General features: G+C 47.9%; 1 protein-coding gene across 2 annotated transcripts in view; it reads left to right on the top strand.

The window, feature by feature from the left end:
- DMXL2 (Dmx like 2) overlaps nt 1–21876 on the top strand; it is a 1615381-nt gene that overhangs the window by 100064 nt on the left and 1493441 nt on the right. For both annotated transcript variants that reach the window (XM_069222485.1, XM_069222484.1), the window contains exon 4: nt 15506–15584. In XM_069222485.1, coding sequence (XP_069078586.1) covers nt 15506–15584 — 79 coding nt within the window. The remainder of the gene's footprint in view (nt 1–15505; nt 15585–21876) is intronic.

Below are 21876 nucleotides of genomic sequence, written 5' to 3'. Positions count from 1 at the left end.
AGCAGCACCGCCATGGAGGATTCCCTGGGCCAGGGGAAAACCGGCGGGAAACCGCCGGTTCCCCTTTTCTGACCGCGGCTTTACCACTGCGGTCAGAATAGCCCTGGAAGCACCGCCAGCCTGTTGGCGGTGCTTCCGCGGTCCCCGGCCCTGGCGGTCCATGACCCCCTTAGTCTGCCAATATCATCAGACGCCCCCCTTTGGCATAACTCTGTTCCCTCTGGCCCCGCCCATCCATCATGTACCACCTTCTTATGCCCCCAATCACTTAGCTTAGTGTTTATAACAAAGATGCATATTGTTGAAGGCACTTTGTCCCCGCGTCTCGGCGATGCCGCAAAGTCTCTGCAAATTTTCAAGTTACAAGCATCATCACTGGAAGTCTCTCTGGGCCTGTACGAATAGTTTAAAGTTCGTCAGCGGTTCTTGGGGTGACCTTCGGCCCGCCTAGTTCTCCTGTTATCGTGGATGCGGAGCTGGCCGTGTCCGAGTCCGATCCCAGCTCTGGAAGACCTCTAGCTGTTGTACTGTGACTTTGCATGTGTAACGGCGTCTCTTTTAGCACTTTTGCTCTTTCTTCTGCTGCTTGCCAATCATTGGGCTGGCCTCTGGTGCGCCTTTTGGATCGCTTCCTTGCAACTGTTTTTTGCCATTTCTCGTCCCCCTCATCGTCCTCCCGGGGGTGTGCAAGGCCCTTGGCATGCAGCCATGTCCAGGCATCTTCGGGGTTGGTGAATATATGAGTACGGTCCTCCATCACTACCCTTAGCTTGGCTGGGAAGAGCAAGGCATATTTTATGTTATGTTCCTGTAGGCGTTGCTTGATTTTGACAAAAGAATTGTGTTGGTTCTGCACCTCTTGCGTAAAGTCTGGGTAAGCGTTAATGTTCGAGTCTTCATACTTGAATGGGCCCTTACTGCGGAATTGTTGCAATATTGCGTCTCGGTCTCTGTAGTTCAAAAACCTGGCAATCAATGGCCTGGGGGACTGGCCGGGAGCCGGAGGTCTGCCCGGGATTCTGTAAGCCCTTTCGACTGAAAAAAACTTGGATGGAGCCCCACTTAACACCTCCTTGATTAGCCACTGCTCTAGGAAAATTTCTGATTCCGGTTGACGCATACTTTCTGGAAAGCCCAGAAACCTCACGTTGTTGCGGCGCGCCCTGCTCTCCATTTCCTCCGATCTTCTCCAAAGTATCTTCAGCTCCTCATCCATACACTGAATCTGTTTTTGGTTCCCTTGCGCTATTGGAGTTAGGTCGGCTATTTCAGATTCAGTTGTTTTCACTTTTTCAGCTAGGCTTCGATGATCCACTCGCAATAGGTTCAAGTCTTGCGCGACTGCATCGATTATGTCTTCCAAAGATGACTTAGTGTCCAGTATTGCCTGCAATACTTTCTCGAACTGAGCAGAGTGCACAAGAAGTGTGCTTTCCAGTGACTGTAGGAATGGGCTAGATTGTTGGTCGGTAGGCGTTATCACTTGAGTGGTTCGGTCTGGGTTCTTGGTTGATTTGGCTCTGCCGGCCATTTTGGCTGTTCTGAGATTACCTCCCAATCTGCAGTGATTTCGCACTTTTAATCTTCCTGATTCGTTGTTTTAAACTTTTACTGAGTGGCCTGGGCATGGAGTACACATCTGGCGTTAAGAGCGTGAGATTGGCCAGCCAAGCCAAGGGACAGTTTAGCCTTATTCAGGCCTATTGTGGCCTCGGTATTCAATGACAAATGCTGCAGTCATTAATTGATTCGATATTCCGGCGTTGAGTTCTTGCGGGGCTGTCCTCTGGGCCCACCGGAGTGTGCGGAGGGTGTAGAAGCTGGAAGGGAACACTCGCTTCCTCCTGTGTGATGGCAGGGCTTGGTGCCAGAGGCTCCCTCAGATAGAGGGGAGGAGTGTTTAAGGGCCGGGAGAGGTGGTGGCGCTCGGGATAGACCACAGATCAGGACGAACGCCAGGTGCCACAGATGGGCTTCGTGCAGTTAGGGACAGTCGCGGCAGGGGCCCACTGCAGGGGAGTCCAGGGCAGGCCACGCGCCCGCGGTCTGCCCCAGCCATCCGTTCTGTGCTGGTTAATTAGTCCGAGCTCACGGGAGCACGCGGTCCGCATCAATCTTGCCCTCTTGTGTTAATGAGGAGGTGGGGTGGGTGGGGGGTTGTCTAGCATTCCAAAAGTTTTTCCCCACAGCTTAGTTTTGGTGTTCCTCCCCTTCTCAGGTGCCCTCCTCACCTCGTTCCTTAGACTATGCACTGGTAACCCCCGTAGCCTGCTGGGCCGCCGCCGCCGCTGTGCGTATTCGTTGCCGGGCTGGAGTGCCCCTTCTCCGTTCCTCTGCAACATGTACACGCGGCCACTGCCGCAGCGAAATTCAAAATGGCGCCCCAGCCCCTCAGGCCGGCACCAGCTTCACATGCCCCGGGGCGTCCAGCAAAATCTGCAGCGCGGTCCGTTTTGGCCGCGGCTCTTCAGCCCCCCTGGCCACGAGCAAGCCCGGAAGTGGGAGGCAGCCACGCCGGGCAAGGGCACGATCGGGGCCGCAGACGCAGCTCCTCTGTCTCGGCGCCGCACCCGGCGCGAGCTCGCAAGTCCCAGCCCCGGTCCGCCCGCGCACCGAGGGGTGCTTGCGGCTCAAATTGGTCTCCCCGGTCTCCCCCGGTCGAGCCGCCGTCCCGGCCGTCGCAACCAGGCCGCGGAGGTGGGGGGGCGCCTTTCAGGATGTTTCGAGCTAGCCGGGGACGGAGCGCTCAGATCAAGCGACCGTCCCGGCCTCTATTTTGGCTCCTCCCCCAGAGGGACACAAACCTCACCCTATTGGCGCCCTCCAAACTAAGATGAAGGATTCTGCAGGGAGAGGGTCACCTCAACTATGGGCACCTTAGGGGTGGTCCTAGCTCGGGTGGTCACTCCTCCCTGTTTTCCCTAATTTTCCCCTTGGGACTTGCCTCCAAAAGTGGGGCTTTGTCTGGGGTTGGGGAGGGGGGCAACACCACTAGCTGGAATGCCCTGGGGCACTGTAATCCGAGGCTTGAGCCTTTGAGGCTCAGTGCCAGGTGTTAAAGTTCCTGCAGGGGGAGGTTTGAAGCACCTCCACTGAGGACAGGCTATGTTTCTGGCCACAGAGAGCACAGAGGCTCTAACTCCATGTGGTCAGAAACTTGTGTGAAAGTGGCAGGCTGGCACAGTCTGGTCAGTCTTGCACTAGCAGTTTGGCTAACATACAGGGGGCATCAGTGTGGGTTTATTGTGCTGAGAAGCCTGATAGCAAACTTTCCAATATTCAGTGAAGCCATTATGGTGTCGCGTAGGCTCTCATTCACTCCAATCCGCTTTTGCTCCGGCTAACTAGCAGTGCCTCATCTCTACCCAAAAGCAGGGATGATTGGCAGCCGAGCACATGACATAACTAGTTTCTGAGGGAAGCCGTGGTCACTCAGGTCTCATCCGTTTCTCTCAGTTACATTTGTCTCACATACACAATGACAAACAGATGCAGCATATATTTCAATAATGCTTTAATAAAGCGACTGCATCTTAGATAGCAAAGCGTGGACTTCAATAACTAGGACGATACAGCATGACAAGATTGTGACAAGGAGAGTAAAACATAAAACTAATGCTACCATATTGTCACTAGAGTCAATAGACTAATTCCTATCTAGGCTATAATAGAGCACAGCGTGTTAAGCTCTAATTCTGCCCTTCAGGTTCCCCTGGGAAGACATCATCCCCCATACCTGAGCAAAGGCCTGAAGTCTGCGTTAGCAACTGTAGCAAAGCATTCGGCAATCAGCATACAGTCGTGGTTCTCTGGCTGGAATCTCCCTCTAATGTGTAAGGGACACAGAAGTGTTTTTATAATAAAACAGCTGATGTTCTGAGAAGATGTGCCTACGTAAGGATTTGTGTTTCCTATGAATATCAGAGACTAAACTCATACCACGTTCACCGGCAACCTATCTTACTGCAGCCTTAGAAAAAGCACAGAGTGAGCAAGAATGTCTTGTTTGAGAACCGGGTGTTGGCCTAGGCGAAAACAGTTAGATAGAAATAAATAAAACAAGACCGTGAAAGTGGCTATAGTAACAATAATAAAGCAAAGCCAAATAAAATATATGTAGGTTAAAGTGCACAGTGGCAGGCCTAGTATGTTAAATAACGTGTATGCAGCTATAACTAAAATGACTACACAACAATGGAGGTGTGGAGTTCGTAATGACAAACTTCCAGACCATTTACTCAATATGGCTACACTGCACTTAGAATGTCTACGAAAGGACTCAGACACTGTAGGGGCATATTGCTCTTGCAGCTATTCCCTCACCTGTGGTATATTGCACCCTGCCTTAGGGCTGTAAGGCCTGCTATAGGGGTGACTTACCTATGCCACAGTTAGTGATTTGTGGGCAAGGCACCCTGAGAGGGGTGCCATGTCGACTTTGCCTTTTTCTCCGCAACAGCACACACAAGCTGAAAAGGCAGTGTGCTTGTGCTTGGTGAGGGGACCCACTAGGTGGCATTGTTAGACCTGACAGCCTTAGGGTGGTCATCTCCCAACTTTTTGCCTGCCTCCCTCTCCTTTTCTGACAATGTTTTTGCTGGTTTTAGGACTCTGTGCACATTACCACTGCTAACCAGTGCTCAAGTGCTCAAGTGCATATGCTTTCTCCCCTAAACATGGTAACATTGGTTCATACCCACTTGGCATATTTAATTTACTTGTAAGTCCTGAGTAAAGCACTGGTTGTGCCACCCACATGAGTAGCCCTTTAACTGTGACCCAGGCCTTCCATTGCAAGGCCTGTGTGTTCCATTTCACTGCCACTTCGACTTGTCATTTAAAAGTACTTGCTAAGCTTTAAGACACCCCTTTTTCTACATATGTCACCCGTACGGTAGGCCCTAGGTATGCCATAGGCCAGGGTGCTAAGTAGATAAAAAGCAGGACATGTAGATGTGTGTTTTATATGTCCTGGTAGTGTAAAACTCCTAAATTAATTTTTCACTACTGTGATGACTGCTCCTTTCATAGACTAGCATTAGGGCTACCTTCGTATACTGTCATGTGTGAGTGTTAGATTCTGATCAGAAAGAGGTAACCAGGTCATATCTGGTATGGCCAGAATGGTAATACAACATCCTGCTTATTGGTAAAGTTGGAGTTTATATTACTATTTTAGAAATACCAATGTTAGAAAGTGAGTATTTCTCTGCACTTAAAATTCATATGTGCCTTACAGCCGATCTCCAATCCACATTTCACCCAGACAGCCACAAACACAGGATACTCAGTCACACCTGCACTCATCTGCATACTGTATGGGTCTTCCTGGGCTGGGAGGGTGAAGGGCCTGACACTTACATTTCAAAGGCCAGTGGCCTGCCCTCACACAATGGAGTGCCTAACCCCCTACTTGGGACTTTGGCACACAGACCTGTACTGAAAGGGGACCTTGTGGACTTCAAAACCACTCTTTGACGTCTCCCCCACTTGAAAGGCATTTTTGGGTATGTAAACTGGGTCTCTGAGACCACCAAATCAGACACTTCTGATGGATACAACTACCTGTGGATTCCTCACCTCATGAATACTCCCATGGCGCCAGCCTTCGACGGAAATCTTCTTACTAGTCTCTGCACGTCGACGAGGACGTCACTGTCTCGCACGCGACGCCGTCTGACGTCATACAGGCAATAAGAGGTCCTCGACGACGTGCGGACGTCAGTTCCCTTTTTTCCGTGCATTCGAAACGGTTATCTTCGAGGGAGCAACTGTTACTCTTGCGGTTACAGTGTATATCTTGCTGCGTACTCTTTCTCTGTGGAAATAATGTCGCAGAGAAAGTCTGGATTTAAGCCTTGTCGTGAGTGTGGAGGCAAGATGTCGGTGACGGATCCTCATTACGATTGCCTTTGGTGTTTGAGCTCCGACCACGACGTCTCGACTTGTGATTCGTGTCAGCACATGAATCCGAAGGCCATTAAAGAACGCGAGGCGAAGCTGTTTATGGCCAAGTCAAAGGAGAAGCATCACAAGAAAAAGTCTTCTCCAAGACATCGGCGTCATCGAGACTCCCGGCGCCGTAGAGAATCTCGGCGTCATTCAAGGGAGGCTCGTTCCAGGTCTCCGGATCGGCGCCGGAGGACATGGGAGGTCAGCCCCACGGTGACGCCGCATCCTTCGACGCCGTTGCTCTCTCCGACGTCTCCAACTTCGCCTGGACAGGCGTCGGTGATTGAGGTATTGGAGCCTCAGGTGTTTTCTCCGGCGCAGACGCCGAGGCCGGCGTCGGGGTCGCCTCCGAGTCAGGCACCCCAGTATCCGGCTTTTCCCACCCCTGGAGCCGATAGTTCCGCATTCTTGAATGCGATGTATGCCATCTTCCAACAGATGGCTCCAGGGGGTGCTCCGGCTGGGCCTTTGGCCTTTTCTTTGGGTGATCCTGCGCCTCTTCGGCCGGCACCCTTTATGCCCTTTCTCCCGTTTGGGAACGTGGGCTCGGCGCCAGTGTCGGCGCCGGTGGCCGCTCCGATGGCTTCGGAGGGATTGGCCCCAGGGATTTCCATCCCGTCGACGTCGAGATTTCGGCCTGTGACTCCGGTGGGTCCATCCGTTTCATCTGCTCTTCAGTCGGCGCCGAAGTTACCTGTGGCGCCAGATGCGGCGTCGGTGGCTTCGGAAGATCGGCGCCGATCTCCGACTTCGGCGGAGGTGTTGTCGACTCCGCGGATTGAGCAACGACTGCATTCAAGGAGGCGTGCTCTCCGGGTACTAGAGGAGCAGGAGTACCAACGAGCCCTAGAGGAAGGAGAGCTAGAGGACTCGGGTGATGGGCTGCGTGGACTGGAGTCGGCCAGTGGGCTGGACACTTCCCCTGAGTGGGACCTTTCGTCCCCGGGGGAATATACTGAGGAAGCTGCTTCCTTTCATACAGTGGTACGGAAGGCAGCTAGTTTTTTGGACCTGCCTTTGCCGGTGGTGGAGGCGAAACAAAACCTTTTGACAGAGGTGTTGCATCCGGCCTCAGCCGCGGCGGAGCCTCTATTACCTTTTAATGACGCTCTGCTGGATCCGGTTTTAGAGGTGTGGAAGAAGCCGGCATCTTCCCCAGCAGTTCACAGAGCCGTGGCCAGGAGGTATCGGACGGCTCCAACTGATCCTGGTTTCCTATCTAGGCACCCTACGCCGGAGAGCTTGGTTGTGCAGGCCTCCTGTTCGTCCAAATCAGCGCCTGGTTCTTTCCCGACGGTGCCTGGGGACAGAGACTCAAAAAAGCTAGAGGCGCAGTCGAAGAAGATTTTTTCGTCCTGCAGTCTGGCGTTAAAAGCCACTAATGCGACCTGTATCCTGGGGAGGTATATTCATGCTCTGATGGATGACATCTCCTCTTCGTTTACAGAGCTTCCCCAGGGTCTTTTGGATCTTGTCTCTGATGCCCAGGCTGCTGCGACCCAAATTATCCAGACGGGACTGGATACCACCGACTCGGTAGCCAGAGCAATGGGCACAACTGTGGTGGAAAGGAGACAGGCCTGGCTACGTAACTCGGGCTTTTCGGCAGATGTACAGTCCACATTGTTGGATCTCCCGTTTGATGGGGACAAACTGTTTGGGGCTAAGGCTGATTCGGCCTTGGAACGTTTTAAGGAGAGCAGGGCCACGGCTAAGTCGTTGGGACTCCAAGCTCCTTCTTCCACGGCCTCTTCCAGATTCTTCAGGAGGTTTCGTGGATTTGGGCGTGGCTCTTCCTCCTCTTCCTTTCGGGGAAGATATCAGCAACCTGCCTCTTCCCATCCCTATAGATCTTTTAGGGGGAGGGGTAGGGTCCGCACCAGGGGAGCCTCTCAGCAGCACTCTGCCTCTTCCTCATCCTCTGGCGGGGTGCAGCAGGGGAAGCAGCCTTAGGCTTCCACCATTTCCCACTCACTCCTCTCCTGTAGGGGGAAGATTACAGCATTTTCTCACCAAATGGGAGACTGTTACGTCGGACACTTGGGTTCTCAGTGTTGTGGGAAAAGGCTACACCCTTCCCTTTCGGGAGTTTCCGCCCCTCATCCCGCCCCGCCCTTCGTATTGTTCACAAGAACACCTCCTGTTGCTAGAACAGGAGGTAGAAGTCCTCCTTTTAAAGGGCGCGGTGGAGTTGGTCCCGGAGCAGGAAAGGGGTCAAGGAGTTTACTCAAGGTATTTCCTGATTCCCAAGAAGGATGGTCGTTTGAGACCAATTCTGGACCTGAGGATCTTGAATTGGTTCCTCAAGCAGGAAAAGTTCAAGATGCTGACCCTAGCACAGGTGCTTTTGGCGTTGAACATGGAAGACTGGATGGTGTCTGTCGACTTGCAGGATGCTTACTTTCATATCCCGATACTCAAGTCACACAGGAAGTATCTCCGGTTTGTGGTGGGATCGCAACACTACCAGTTTGCGGTCCTTCCGATTGGTCTTACTTCAGCACCTCGAGTCTTCACGAAGGTGATGTCGGTGGTTGCGGCAGAGCTCAGAAGGAAGGGGATAGCAGTATTCCCTTACTTGGACGATTGGTTGATCAAAGCCAAGTCCCCGGAGCTTGTGTTGCGTCATCTGCAGTCAACAACCCAGTTGTTGTTCGACCTGGGCTTTTCGGTGAACGAGCCCAAATCTCACCTGGAGCCCTCTCAGCGCCTCCTGTTCATAGGGGCAGTACTGGATACGACATTGGGTCGGGCCTTTCCTCCGCCTCAGCGGATTCAAGATATTCAGGATTTGGTTCCAATGTTTCGAAATGGAGCGGTAGTTCCAGTCCTCAAGGTCCTTCGTCTGCTCGGTCTTTTTGCCTCCTGCATTCTGTTGGTCACGCATGCTCGCTGGCACATGAGGGCTCTTCAGTGGTGCCTCCGAAGGCAGTGGTCTCAACACAGAGGGGATCTAGAGGGTACTGTCAAGATCTCCAGAGATGCTGCTGTGGATTTGAAGTGGTGGATTGCAAGCAACAATCTTTCACAAGGAAAACCGTTCCAGCAGTCGCCACCAGTGGCCACAGTCATAACGGATGCTTCCACTCTAGGGTGGGGAGCTCATCTGGGGGATCTGGAGATCAAAGGTCTTTGGTCTCCAGAGGAACAGATTTTTCACATCAATCTGTTAGAGTTACGGGCTGTACGTCTGGCTCTCAAGGCCTTCCTCCCTTCCCTTCGTGGTCAGTCGGTACAGGTCCTAACGGACAATACTACCACGATGTGGTACATAAACAAGCAGGGAGGAGTGGGGTCGTACCTTCTCTGCAGAGAAGCTCTTCGACTATGGTCCTGGGCAAAGGACCATCGGATTTGCTTGATAGCAAACCATCTGGCCGGAGTCTTGAACGTGCGTGCGGACAGTCTCAGTCGCCACTTCTCGGCAGACCACGAGTGGCGTCTCCATCCAGATCAAGTCCGTTTAATCTTCCAGAAGTGGGGGTTTCCTCGGGTAGATCTGTTTGCCACTCGAGAGAACGCGCATTGTCCGTTGTTCTGCAGCCTTCAGTATCCGATGCAGGAAGCGTTGGGGGACGCGTTTCAAATGACCTGGTGCGGCCAGTTGCTTTACGCGTTTCCTCCCATACCCTTGATTCCTCGAGTATTGAGGAAGATTCGCCAAGACCGGGCTCTAGTAATCGTAATAGCTCCGGATTGGCCAAGGAGGGTGTGGTACTCCGACCTTCTCCAACTCTCAACGTGCCCGCCGCTCCGTCTCCCTTTCAGGGCAGACCTCCTCTCGCAGTCGCAGGGGCAGGTTCTACACCCCAACCTCCAGAGTCTGCACCTACATGCCTGGAGATTGAACGGGGCAACCTGAGTTCCTTCTCTCTCCCGCCTGAGGTAGTGGATGTTATATTAGCGGCCAGGCGACACTCCACTAAATCTATCTACGCTAATAGGTGGTCTAAATTTGTTGCGTGGTGTGGAGAGAGGCAGATTGATCCTTTACAAGCTCATCTATCGGACGTTTTGTCTTTTGCTCTATCTCTGGCGCAGAAAGGTTGTGCAGTGGCTACCATTAAAGGTTATTTATCGGCCTTGTCAGCCTTCATATGTCTTCCAGACCAACCATCTTTATTTAAATCCCCTATTGTTATCAGATTCTTGAAAGGTCTTCTAAATCAATATCCTCCAAAGCCATTCGTTATGCCGCAATGGGATTTGTCCTTAGTCCTGACTTTCCTTATGGGGTCCCCTTTTGAACCTATGCATTCTTGCCCCTTGAGGTATTTGTTTTTAAAAACAGTCTTCCTGATAGCTATAACATCAGCAAGGAGAGTGAGTGAGTTGCAGGCCTTATCAGTAAAACCCCCTTATACAACTTTTTATGGGGATAAGGTGGTGTTGAGGACCAAGGCTGCTTTCCTCCCGAAGGTTGTTTCACCCTTCCATTTGGCTCAGGCAATTACTTTGTCCACGTTCTATCCTCCGCCTCATCCTTCCAAAGAGGAAGAAAGACTGCACCGTCTGGATCCAAAGAGAGCGTTGAGCTTCTTTATCGATAGAACAAAGGATTTCAGGCTGGAGGATCAGCTGTTTATTGGATACGTGGGCAAGAGGAGAGGAAAGGCAGTCCACAAGAGAACACTATCCAGGTGGGTTGTTCTTTGCATTAAAATATGTTACTCTTTGGCAAAGAAGGATCCTCCTGAGGGCATTAGAGCTCATTCCACCAGAGCTAAGTCGGCCACTTCGGCCTTAGCCAGAGGTGTTCCTGTGGTCGACATCTGCAAGGCCGCAACTTGGTCGTCCCTTCACACTTTTGCAAAACATTACTGTTTAGATTCTGAGGTTAGAAGGGACGGCCATTTTGCACGGTCAGTGCTGCAGGATTTCTTGGTTTGACCATTTAGGCACCCACCGCCGGGCGTGGTACTGCTTTGGGACTCTATTCATGAGGTGAGGAATCCACAGGTAGTTGTATCCATCAGAAGAACGAGTTACTTACCTTCGGTAACGACTTTTCTGGTGGATACATTAGCTACCTGTGGATTCCTCACGGTCCCACCCGCCTCCCCGTTGCCTTTATGGTCTTGCCAAGTAATCCTTGAGTGCGCTCCTCTTGATCTTTGAGGGTGCAATAGATGTATATATATAATATATTTATATATATATAGGTATAGGTGTATATATCTTTATGTATATACTTGGTGTGTGTATATATTTTAAAAGAAAGAGTTTTATATATATATATATATGTACATAAAAAAGATTTACAGTTATTCATACAATGTGGTGTATTTTTACAATATAATGGATGTTGCTTTGTTCTTTCATTGCATTGCCTGGTTGTTCTCATGCACGTAAAAAAATGATTGGTACTGACGTCCGCACGTCGTCGAGGACCTCTTATTGCCTGTATGACGTCAGACGGCGTCGCGTGCGAGACAGTGACGTCCTCGTCGACGTGCAGAGACTAGTAAGAAGATTTCCGTCGAAGGCTGGCGCCATGGGAGTATTCATGAGGTGAGGAATCCACAGGTAGCTAATGTATCCACCAGAAAAGTCGTTACCGAAGGTAAGTAACTCGTTCTTCTGGACCTGAACCTGCAGCCTGTCAAGAGGAACTGCCTGACTGCCCAAAAGACTAATCTGGACTGCTTTGCTGAGAAGGACTGCATCCTTACTGTTGTCCTGCTGCCCTCTGACTGCTGAGAAGTGCTTTCCAAGGGCTTGGATTGAGCTTGCCTCCTGTTTTCTGAAGTCTCAAGGCCAAAAGACTTCATCTTGTGAAGAAACTCCTTGTGCGCTGAAAATCGAAGCACAGTCTTCCCGTAAACTACGCACAGCCTGCCTTGCGATGAGAAAATCGCCGCACAGCCAAACTGGTACAGTGCAGCCCAACTTCCCAAGCAAAGATTGACGCAGCGCCTGTGTTGAGACCGGAAATGTAACGCACAGCCCTACCGGATCGATGACGAGCCGGAACGACACAGCCAGACTTCCTGAGTGAGGAATCGACGCAGCACCTGTCTTGCGACAGAAAATTCAACACATTGCCTACCAGATCGATGCAATGCCTGTGACTTCTTCCCACACGCCAAGGATTTTCTCCGCATCGTCCCTGGGCGCCGAAAGATTCCCGGCATCGCAGTGAGGAACCAAGACTGCGCTGGAAATCAATGGAAAGCCTCTTGCAGCGTGGAAAGACAGACTCACACCTTATTTTTCCATGCATCTCCTCCTCTGCGGTGTCCATGCGTGGTAATTTTTACGCAAACCAGGTTCTTTGTGCAAACAAAAGACAACAGTTTTTTTCTAAGATTTAAGACTCTTTTTAAACTTGCAAAAATGATATCTCAACTTGTGCTTATTAAATCTTTATCGTTTTGACCTTAATTTAACCAGATAAATATGTTATGTTTTTCTAAACCTATGAGGTGTATTTTTGTGGTGTTTTCACTGTGTTACTGATTTATTGCACAGATACTTTACACATTGCCTTATAAGTTAAGCCTGACTTCTCAGTGCCAAGAGAGTGGGCACAGGATAATTTGGAGTGTGTGTGACTTACCCTGACTAGGATTGTGGTCCCTGTTTGGACAAAGGTGAATACCTCTGCCAACTAGACACTCAATTTCCAACAAGTATAATACATGCTGCAGCCCTTCGGGACCTTCCCTGGCCACAGGGTCCTTGGTACCATGGGTACCTTTTACCAGGGTCTTGAATGTGTGTTATGGGTGTGCCAATTGTGGAAACAAAAGTACAGATTTTGGGAAAGAACACTGGTGCTGGGGCCTGGTTAGCAGGATCCCAGCACACACTCAAAGTTGGCCACAATATAAGGTAAAAAGTGTGTGTGTGTGAAGGGGAGGCGTTTTTTTTTGGGGGGGGGGTAACGATGCCAGGAAGGGCACTTTCCAACAGGTGCTAACAATATGCGGTTGGATTTCTAAAAGGAAGAAAACCTGGAAAGGTAAAACAAATGTACATTCGTTGTACCCTCCTAAAGAAAAGAGCAGCTAGCAGAGTCTTCATCAGCTGAGCACAGGAACAGCAGGTCTTCATCAGTCAGTACATGTAGTTATTATTATTATTCAAAATTCATTTGCACAGTTATATATTATTTCACATAGAGTTTAAAGTGGCGGACACCATGCTGATCACATTTTGAACATGCAGGTTTTATTTTTCTAACACACGTTTCTCTATTTAAACTCTTTTAATACATGATTTGTGCTACATTTTGGGTACTCATTTTTTTTATTAATAATGTTTACTCTCGAACAGCATCCGCCAGGCATCAATGTGGGCATCACTGCACACGTTTGCCAAACACTGCTGCCTGGACAGTCAGGTCCGCAGGGATGTGCATTTCACCCGTTCAGTCCTGCAGGACTTTATAGTCTGAAAACATTTGTCTGCAGCCCACCACCAGGAGGATATGGCTTGGGTATCTAATGAAAGGTAAGGAAATTGCAGCTAGAAGTCTCTATCAGATGAACAAGTTACTTACCTTCGGTAATGCATTATCTGGTATAGTGAGTATCTAGCTGCAGATTCCTTCCACCCACCCATGCCTCCCAGCTCTGCAGACTTGTCTACTAAGGTTAGGGTGATCCCTTTTTCAAGTAACTGATGCCTGCACACCTGGGTGACACCTATATAGGCGACCGCCATGTCCAGCGCCAACAACGCTACTAGGAGCCACCTGGCTGCGCGCGCAAGGGGTATTGCTTCAGCAACAGTTTCTGGATCAAGTGTGACGCCTGGGAAAATCAAAGCTAAGGTATCTGCAGCTAGATAGTCTCTACCAGAATGCGTTACTGGAGGTTAGTAACTGGTTCTTCAGTCTGCATGTTAGAATGCTTTAATGAAATAGAAAAGGAAGATAACATGTCCTAAATCTTCTTTCTACAGCACTAACGATATGTTCTATGACAAAATGAACCCCTCATTTTGTTCCTTTCTAAATTAAAAAGTTTTACCAGTTTAATTCAGTCAAGATGGCTTAAGGTGTGCCACACTTTTGTCATAAGCAGGATTATTAGTGCTCTAGTTGCTCTTTAGAACACTCTGGGAGGCTGCAGTAGAGCACAAGGGCATCAACTGACAGGCTGCTCTTGTTAGAAGTACATGTTTTACTGAAAATGTCAGACTTCATTCTCATATGACTGAGAAAGATAGTGTGAATTTACAGAAACTATTCTCTCATTTTAGCTTCTGGATTACCACTATAATCTAAATGGGAAAATCATGAGAAAACAGTCCACCCCCCCCCTCCCTTTTCTTGGCTCCTGGTTGACAGATCTCCCCGAAACTTTCAACACTGCAGCTGAACTGGCCGTTGTATTGGTTTTGAATATTTCGTGAAGATTTGTCAAACAGCGCCAAAGTTATGGAAACTAGGTCCTAACTATAACTACCTACTGGCGACCGCCTAGGATGGATATATATCTATCTATCTCGATTTGTCACCCTGAGGGTATCCAGGTGCTTACATATAATATATCTGTCTGTATTGGGTTCAGTGGTAGCAAGATAATTCTCTCAAAACTAATACTTTTCTACTAGAGTTTGGATCTGCAGAGCTGAAGGATACGAACAGCACAGATGTTATAATTGTGTTGAAGAATTTCAGCAGCTTGGGCCAATGTGGCCATTCTGCTGTAAACAGAAAGAAAAATTGAAATTTTCGTTACTATGACCATGTATGGGACCTATGCAGCCTCTTGAATATCTAATTAGGTAATGGTTCTCTTGCCGCACTTAATTCAGGTATGCAGCAGCCACTGCCTTTAATTCGTAAACCATAGAACTATGCATACATGCTGTATATGGTAAGAAAGCATTGGTATGAATCAAACCATAGGAATTATTAGGCATTTCCATCCAGACCTTTAGAAAGCAGGGTTCATAACCAAGGGCGATGGAAGAAGGGGAAGGAGTTTGTGTACCTAAATCTCCAGGGAATAAATGTATGAGTCATGCACATGTGTGCCGTTAAGTCCCTCAATATTATTACTAAGAACGTGTTGTGTATCTCTACTATGTTAAATCTTTTAATTCTTCACTTAGTTAAGTCAGAAAGAAGGGACTAAGTCTGATGTTTCTTGCAGTCATCTGTAGACCTGCTTAATATACAAGTACTAGATGACATGAATGGAACAGATAGATTTTATGTTGGATTGTGGATATCTACAAATCAATTTGGACAGCATTTACAGCTATACTTTGCTGTTATAACTTCATTTAAATAGGTATCGCCAGACTGAATTCTTGAACCTCTTAATAACATTGCCATATTTCTACAGGTAGCTTACCAGTGCTTCTGCTAAGGATGCTGATTAGTGGGAGAGTTTTGATGCTTTCTTGCATTAGTTATGGTTTAAGCACATTTTACTTTAACTCAGACCATCATCCATCAAGTGATTTAACATAAAAATTGCTGCTGTGTATTTGGCATGATTTTGCTCTATTGGTGTTTCAAGCATGTACAGACTAGGCCTTAGACTAAGTGATGTGTATTTTTGTGTGTAATTTATTCTCTGTTTTTACACTACAGCAACTGAAATACCAGTGGCTGAGAACAGGGCAGTTCTTTCTCAGTTCTGTGACTTACAACTTAGCATGGGATCCAACAGGTAATATTTCATTCAGCAGCACAATTTAAACTGCATTTTTTTCCTATGTTATTGTGTTTAAAAAGAGTAAATTTATGTAGTATATGTAGCTCCTATAAAATATTTTTCTCTTTTTCAATTACAATTTAACGTGTGTAAAATGGCTGAAATAATAGCTGTTTATCGTTACCCAACACAATGCTACTCATTTTATTATCCATGGAAGGATGCACGGTTGATTGGATCTGCTGAAATTCCAACCTGTGACTGTGAATTTAGACTTGGATCCCTGGCTGGGAGGTGTTAGTCCACTGTTCTCATAGAAAAAGCGTTTTCTATTTCACTTATAACTTGGCGCCGTTTGACGGACCTTCACAAAATTTTCCACTAAAAGTGCTATACTTAGTCTAGTTCGCATTGAAAGATTTGGGGTGATCCGTCCAGCGGGGCTGAGGAAAAAAAGGGGCGGGGTCAAAAATTGTGTTTCCTATGTTATTTCCCGTATCGATTTTAGACATGACTACAACCCGAATTGCTGAACAGAATTACAACAAATTTGGCAGAAAGCTGGATCTTGGTCCAGAAAGAGCCCTTTTTGTAATTTGGTGTAAATCCTTTTAGTAGTTTTGAAGTTATTAAAGAGAAAATAAATGTATATTTCTAGGGACGTAGATCCTTCGCTGATCTGACAGACCTCATGCTACAATCTGATTGGCTGCCAGCGCTTCAACCAGGAAGTGCCTGCAACCATTTTGGGACTCTGACTCAGCTGAATACCAAGAAAAAAAAAAAACAGAAAGGAGCATGGTAGACACAGGGACTCTGCTAAGGGTCAAACACATTTTTTGTTAAAAAAATTTTGCCTGTGAAATTGATGGCAGTGGATTCACGAATCCGCTGCAAATTTTTTTTTTGTTGTTGTGTTTAAAAAAAAAAAAAAGAAAAAAAGACCAGCCTTCCCCGTGCTTCTGCATCGCTCTTGCTTTGCCCCTGTTTTTTGAGTGCCTTCTCCCTGCTTTTACCTTGTTCGTACTGTTTTTGCCTTGCTCTTCTCCCATTCTTTGTGTGCCCTCTTCCTGCTTTTCCCTTGTTTTAACTGCTTTCTCCTTGCTTTTTACCCCATTTTTTGAGAGCTTTATCTTTGCTTCACCTTCGTTTTCACTACTTTCTCCTTGTTTTTCCTCTGTTTTTTTTTTGTGCCTTCTCCTTGCTTCCCCTTGTTTTCACTACTTTCTCCTTGCTTTTTCCCTCATTTTTTGCGTGCCTTCTCCTTGCTTTCCCCTTGTTCTCACTGTGTTCTCCTGGCTTTTTTCCTCTTTTTTTTTTGTGTGCCTTGTTCTTGTTTTTCCCTCATTTTTACTGTTTCTCCTTGCTTTTTCCCTCGTTTTTTGTGTGCGCCTTCTCCTTGTTTTCCCCTAGTTGTCGCTGCTTTCTTCTTGCTTGTTCCCCCTGGTTTTTGAATGCCTTCTCCATGCTTTTCCCTCGTGGCGTGGGGTTGGATGCACACAGGGGGTAGGACTCCCAGCTGTGTTAAACATAAAATTTCACTGAATAAAATAAAGATTATAGGGATGGTGTATACAAAACCTCAGAAATTCACTTAAAGTTACAAGGGCGTTACAATTAGAATCAGAATTTACATGCACAAAACCATAGAAATTCAGCTATTATAGTTAGTTATTTCAAGTAACTATAACTTGTGCCCTAAGGTAACTATAGCTTGTTCCCTTGCCATGCTGTACTAATTTTCCCACATATTACATCAGTAATTGCATCTTCTATGACATGATGATTATATCATTGCAGCATTTGCAGTAAAATTATTATCTGAAAACTGTGCATTGCGGTGGCACAAGTTAAAGTTATTTGAAATAACTATAACAGCTGAGTTTCTATTCTGATCCTAACTATAACCTCCAGTAACCTTTGTGTTCTATTACAGAGTGGCAGTAGCCACTTTATAGTTAGGGTGACCAGAGATAGGGATTTTATGGATATTTGTGCATAAAACATTGCAGGCTTGCTGCACCTGTTTCATTTTGGGAGGACTGAAAGTTTCGTGGCGTTTGGTCAAGAGGTGAAGAGGAAAAAAAAAAAAGGGGGGGGGATGGGTCCCAAAACGGGCTTCAAACCTAATGCATTCTCCATAGACCTTTGTATTTCACATAGTCTAAAAAAAACTTCAGCTGGATTTTTATAAAATTGGCAGTATTACATATTAGGGGGTGCAGATAATTTGGTTATCTACTGCATGTAATTAGAGTAAGGTAATGTTAAGTTATAAGATTTTTCAATGTGTCCTATCTTGTAGCACAACACTACTAAAAATTGTAAGGAAGCCCAAAAAAAACTAGACTGCATATGTAAAGTTTCAAATTTATTACATGAACAACTGAAAGACACATTTATAGCCACATGTTAATAAAAATCTGTAAACAAATACATAACAAATAGAATACATCTTTATCTACGCAAGATTTCTTGGCATGCTCTCTGGCTCACAAAAAGAAATGGCCCAACAAGCCAAACAAAAAACACCCCAGTGCAACAAAATGGAAAATTGCCCTAGCTGTGAGCCACACAAACTACTTTTTGGAGGCCATGATAATTGGCCACTAGGAAAAAATATTAATCTGAATTTTGATAACAATACCAATGATTGCCTTCCATTCACTTTGGTCTTCATATGTAGGACAATCCTACTAAAAATAGCAAGTAAGCCCAAAGAATACATTTCACTGAATATGTAAAGTTTCAGATTTATTACATGAACAACTGTAAGACCCATTTGTGGTCATATGCTAATAGAAACCTATAAACAAATATACAATGAATAGAATACATATTAATCTACATAGGTTTTCTTTGCATGCTCCTTGGCTCACAAACTATAACTGTGCCTAAGAAGCCTTACATAAACCATCTATCTTAAGTACTCCGATGCAACAAAATGGAAACCTGCACAAACTATTATATGGAGGACATGATTGTTTCTTCCTAACAGCTAACTATCTTAATTTTTATAGCAATAATGATTGCCTTTCATTAACTTTGGGCTTCATATGTAGCACAATCCTACTAAATTAGCAAGGAAGTCCAAAACTAAACTTATTTCTGATGGATACAGCTACCTGTGGATTCCTCATGTATTGAATACTCCCATTGCGCCAGCATTCGACGGAAATCTTCTTCCTAGCTTCTGCACGTCGACGAGGACGTCACGATTACCCACGCAACGTCATACAGGCATTAAGAGGTCCTCGCCGACGTGCCGACGTCAGTTCCCTTTTTTCCGTGCCATTCGAAACGGTTATCTTCGAGGGAGCTACTGTTGCTACTCGACGTAGTTAAAGTGTTTTTGCTGTTTTTTGCTTTGAGACATTACAATGTCGCAAAGAAAGTCAGGATTCAAGCCCTGCAACGAGTGCAGTGGCAAAATGTCGGTTACGGACCCACATTCTGACTGTTTGTGGTGTCTTAGTTCCGACCACGACGTTGACAAGTGCGATTCTTGTCAATGTATGAATCCAAAGGCCTTAAAAGAACGTGAGGCCAAGCTTTTTTTGGCGAAATCAAAGAAGAAGGAGCAAAGACATCACTGCAAGTCGTCTTCTCCGAAGTCGCATCGGCGTCATCAGGACTCCCGGCGTCTTCGAGAATCTCGACGCCGGTCGAGTAGGGAGAGGTCTCGATCGAGGTCACCTTCGACTCGATGTCGGAAGACTTGGGAAGTTAGTCCCACCGTCTCTCCCCAGCCGACGATGCCGTTAGCATCTCCGACTTCCCCGACTTCACCGATATCACCTGTTAATCCTCCTTCGGTGTTCGAGGTTCCACGGCCTCAGGTGTTTTCTCCGACCATGCAGACGTCGGGATCGGCGTCGATGTCGCCTTCGACCCAGGCACCTCAGTACCCAGCTTTCCCGGCCCCTGGAGCCGATAGTTCCGCATTCTTGAATGCGATGTTCTCCATCCTCCAACAGATGGCTCCAGGTAGTGGACCGGCTGGTCCTTCAGGCCCTTTGGCCTTCAACATGGGTGCTCCGGCTCCACTACGACCGGCACCCTTTATGCCCTTTCTTCCTTTGGGAAATGTGGGCTCAGCGCCGGTGTCGGCGCCTGTGGCATCGGCTCCTGTGGCGTCAGTGTCTCAGCCGGCGACGCCGAGTAGACCTCCACCGGCCCCGGAACAGTCTTCTGACCGTCCTACTCCTCGTTTTGCGCCGAAGAAATCCATGGCGCCGTTAGATCCGGCGTCGGATGGATCCGAGGAGCGGCGTCAAGCTTCGACATCTGCTGACGCCATGTCGACGCCGAGGATAGAGGAGAGACTGCATTCGAGGAGGCTTGCTCTTTGCCTCCTTGAAGAGCAAGAATATCGGAAACAGACATTGGAGGAAGGGGAGATTGAGGACTCTCGTGAAGACCTCCATGGCTTGGACACGGCTAGTGGTCTGGACACCTCTCCAGAATGGGACTTGTCATCACCTGGAGAGTACACGGAGGAGGCAGCGACTTTTCATTCGGTCATCAGGAAGGCGGCTGATTTTTTGGACCTCCCTTTGCCGGTTTCTGAGCCCAAGCCAAACATCTTGACAGAAGTGTTGCACCCTGCCTCAACAACTGCAGAGCCACTTTTGCCTTTTAATGAGGCACTGTTGGATCCCATCATGGAAATCTGGAAGAAGCCGGTGTCATCTTCGGCGGTGAATAGATCTGTGGCTCGCAGATATCGAGTTGCACCTGCTGACCCAGGCTTTCTTTCCAGGCACCCAACACCTGAAAGCCTCGTGGTTCAGGCTTCTTGCTCAGCCCGATCTCCTGCAGGATCCTTTTCAGCTGTGCCCTCAGATAGAGACTCCAAAAAAATGGACATATTATCAAAGAAGGCTTTCTCGTCATGTAGCATGGCTTTGAAATCCACCAATGCTACGTGCATCTTAGGGAGATATATTTACGCCCTGATGGACGAGATTAAGTCAACGCATACTGAGGTGCCTCAAGAATTATTGAGCTTGGTTTCTGATGCTCAAGCAGTGGCAACCCAGGTTATTCAATCTGGGTTAGATACGACCGACTCTGTTGCTAGAGCTATGGGTACTGCTGTGGCTACAAGGAGGCAAGCCTGGCTTCGTAGCTCTGGATTTTCCTCTGATGTACAATCGACCCTCTTGGACCTTCCTTTTGATGGCGATAAGCTTTTCGGCGCCAAGGCTGATTCAGCTCTAGAGAGGTTCAAGGAGAGTAGGGCCACTGCCAAGTCTTTGGGCTTGCAAGCCTCTTCTTCTGCTTCCTCCAGATTTTTTAGGAGGTTTCGAGGATTTGGTCGTGGTTCCTCCTCCTCCTTTCGAGGAAAATTCCAGCATCAACCCACCTCTGCTCTCTCCTATAGGTCTTACAGAGGGAGGGTTAGGGTCCGCACCAGGGGAGCCACTCAGCAGCACTCTGCCTCTTTCTCTTCCTCTGCAGGGGTGCAGCATGGGAAGCAGCCTTAGACTTCCGCCAATTCCTTCTCACTCCACTCCTGTAGGGGGGAGGTTATTGAACTTTCTCCACAAGTGGGAGGTCATAACATCAGACTCCTGGGTTACCAGCATTGTGAGGAAAGGCTATGCCCGACCCTTTCAGGAGTTTCTGCCCCCCATCCTGCCCGCCCTTCCTACTGTTCAGAAGAGCACCTCCTGTTGCTAGAACAGGAGGTTCAAGCCCTCCTTTCAAAGGGTGCGGTGGAGTTGGTTCCAGAGCAGGGTTGTTACTCAAGATACTTCCTGATCCCCAAGAAGGATGGTCGGTTGAGGCCAATCTTGGACCTGAGGATCTTGAATTGGTTCCTCAAACAGGAAAAGTTCAAGATGCTGACCCTAGCTCAGGTGCTTTTGGCGCTGAACGATGGAGATTGGATGGTGTCTGTCGACTTGCAGGATGCTTACTTTCATATCCCGATACTCAAGTCGCACAGGAGGTATCTCCCGTGTCTGGTGGGGTCGCAGCACTATGAGTTTGCGGTCCTCCCGTTTGGTCTTACTTCGGCACCCTGAGTCTTCACAAAGGTGATGTCGGTGGTTGCGGCAGAGCTCAGAAGGAAGGGGATAGCAGTATTTCCTTATCTGGAAGACTGGTTGATCAAAGCCAAGTCTCCGGAGCTCGTGCTGCATCACCTTCAGTCGACAACCTAGTTGTTGTTCGACCTGGGTTTTTCAGTGAATGTACCCAAATCTCACCTAGAGCCCTCTCAGCGCCTCCTGTTCATAGGGGCAGTACTGGATACAACATTGAGTCGCGCCTTTCCTCCGCCTCAGCGGATTCAGGACAT

The sequence above is a fragment of the Pleurodeles waltl genome, chromosome 3_1 (assembly GCF_031143425.1).
Source record: "Pleurodeles waltl isolate 20211129_DDA chromosome 3_1, aPleWal1.hap1.20221129, whole genome shotgun sequence".
Lineage (NCBI taxonomy): Eukaryota > Metazoa > Chordata > Amphibia > Caudata > Salamandridae > Pleurodeles > Pleurodeles waltl.
Note: the sequence above shows the minus strand (reverse complement) of the source record. Positions and strands in the feature narration are given on the sequence as shown.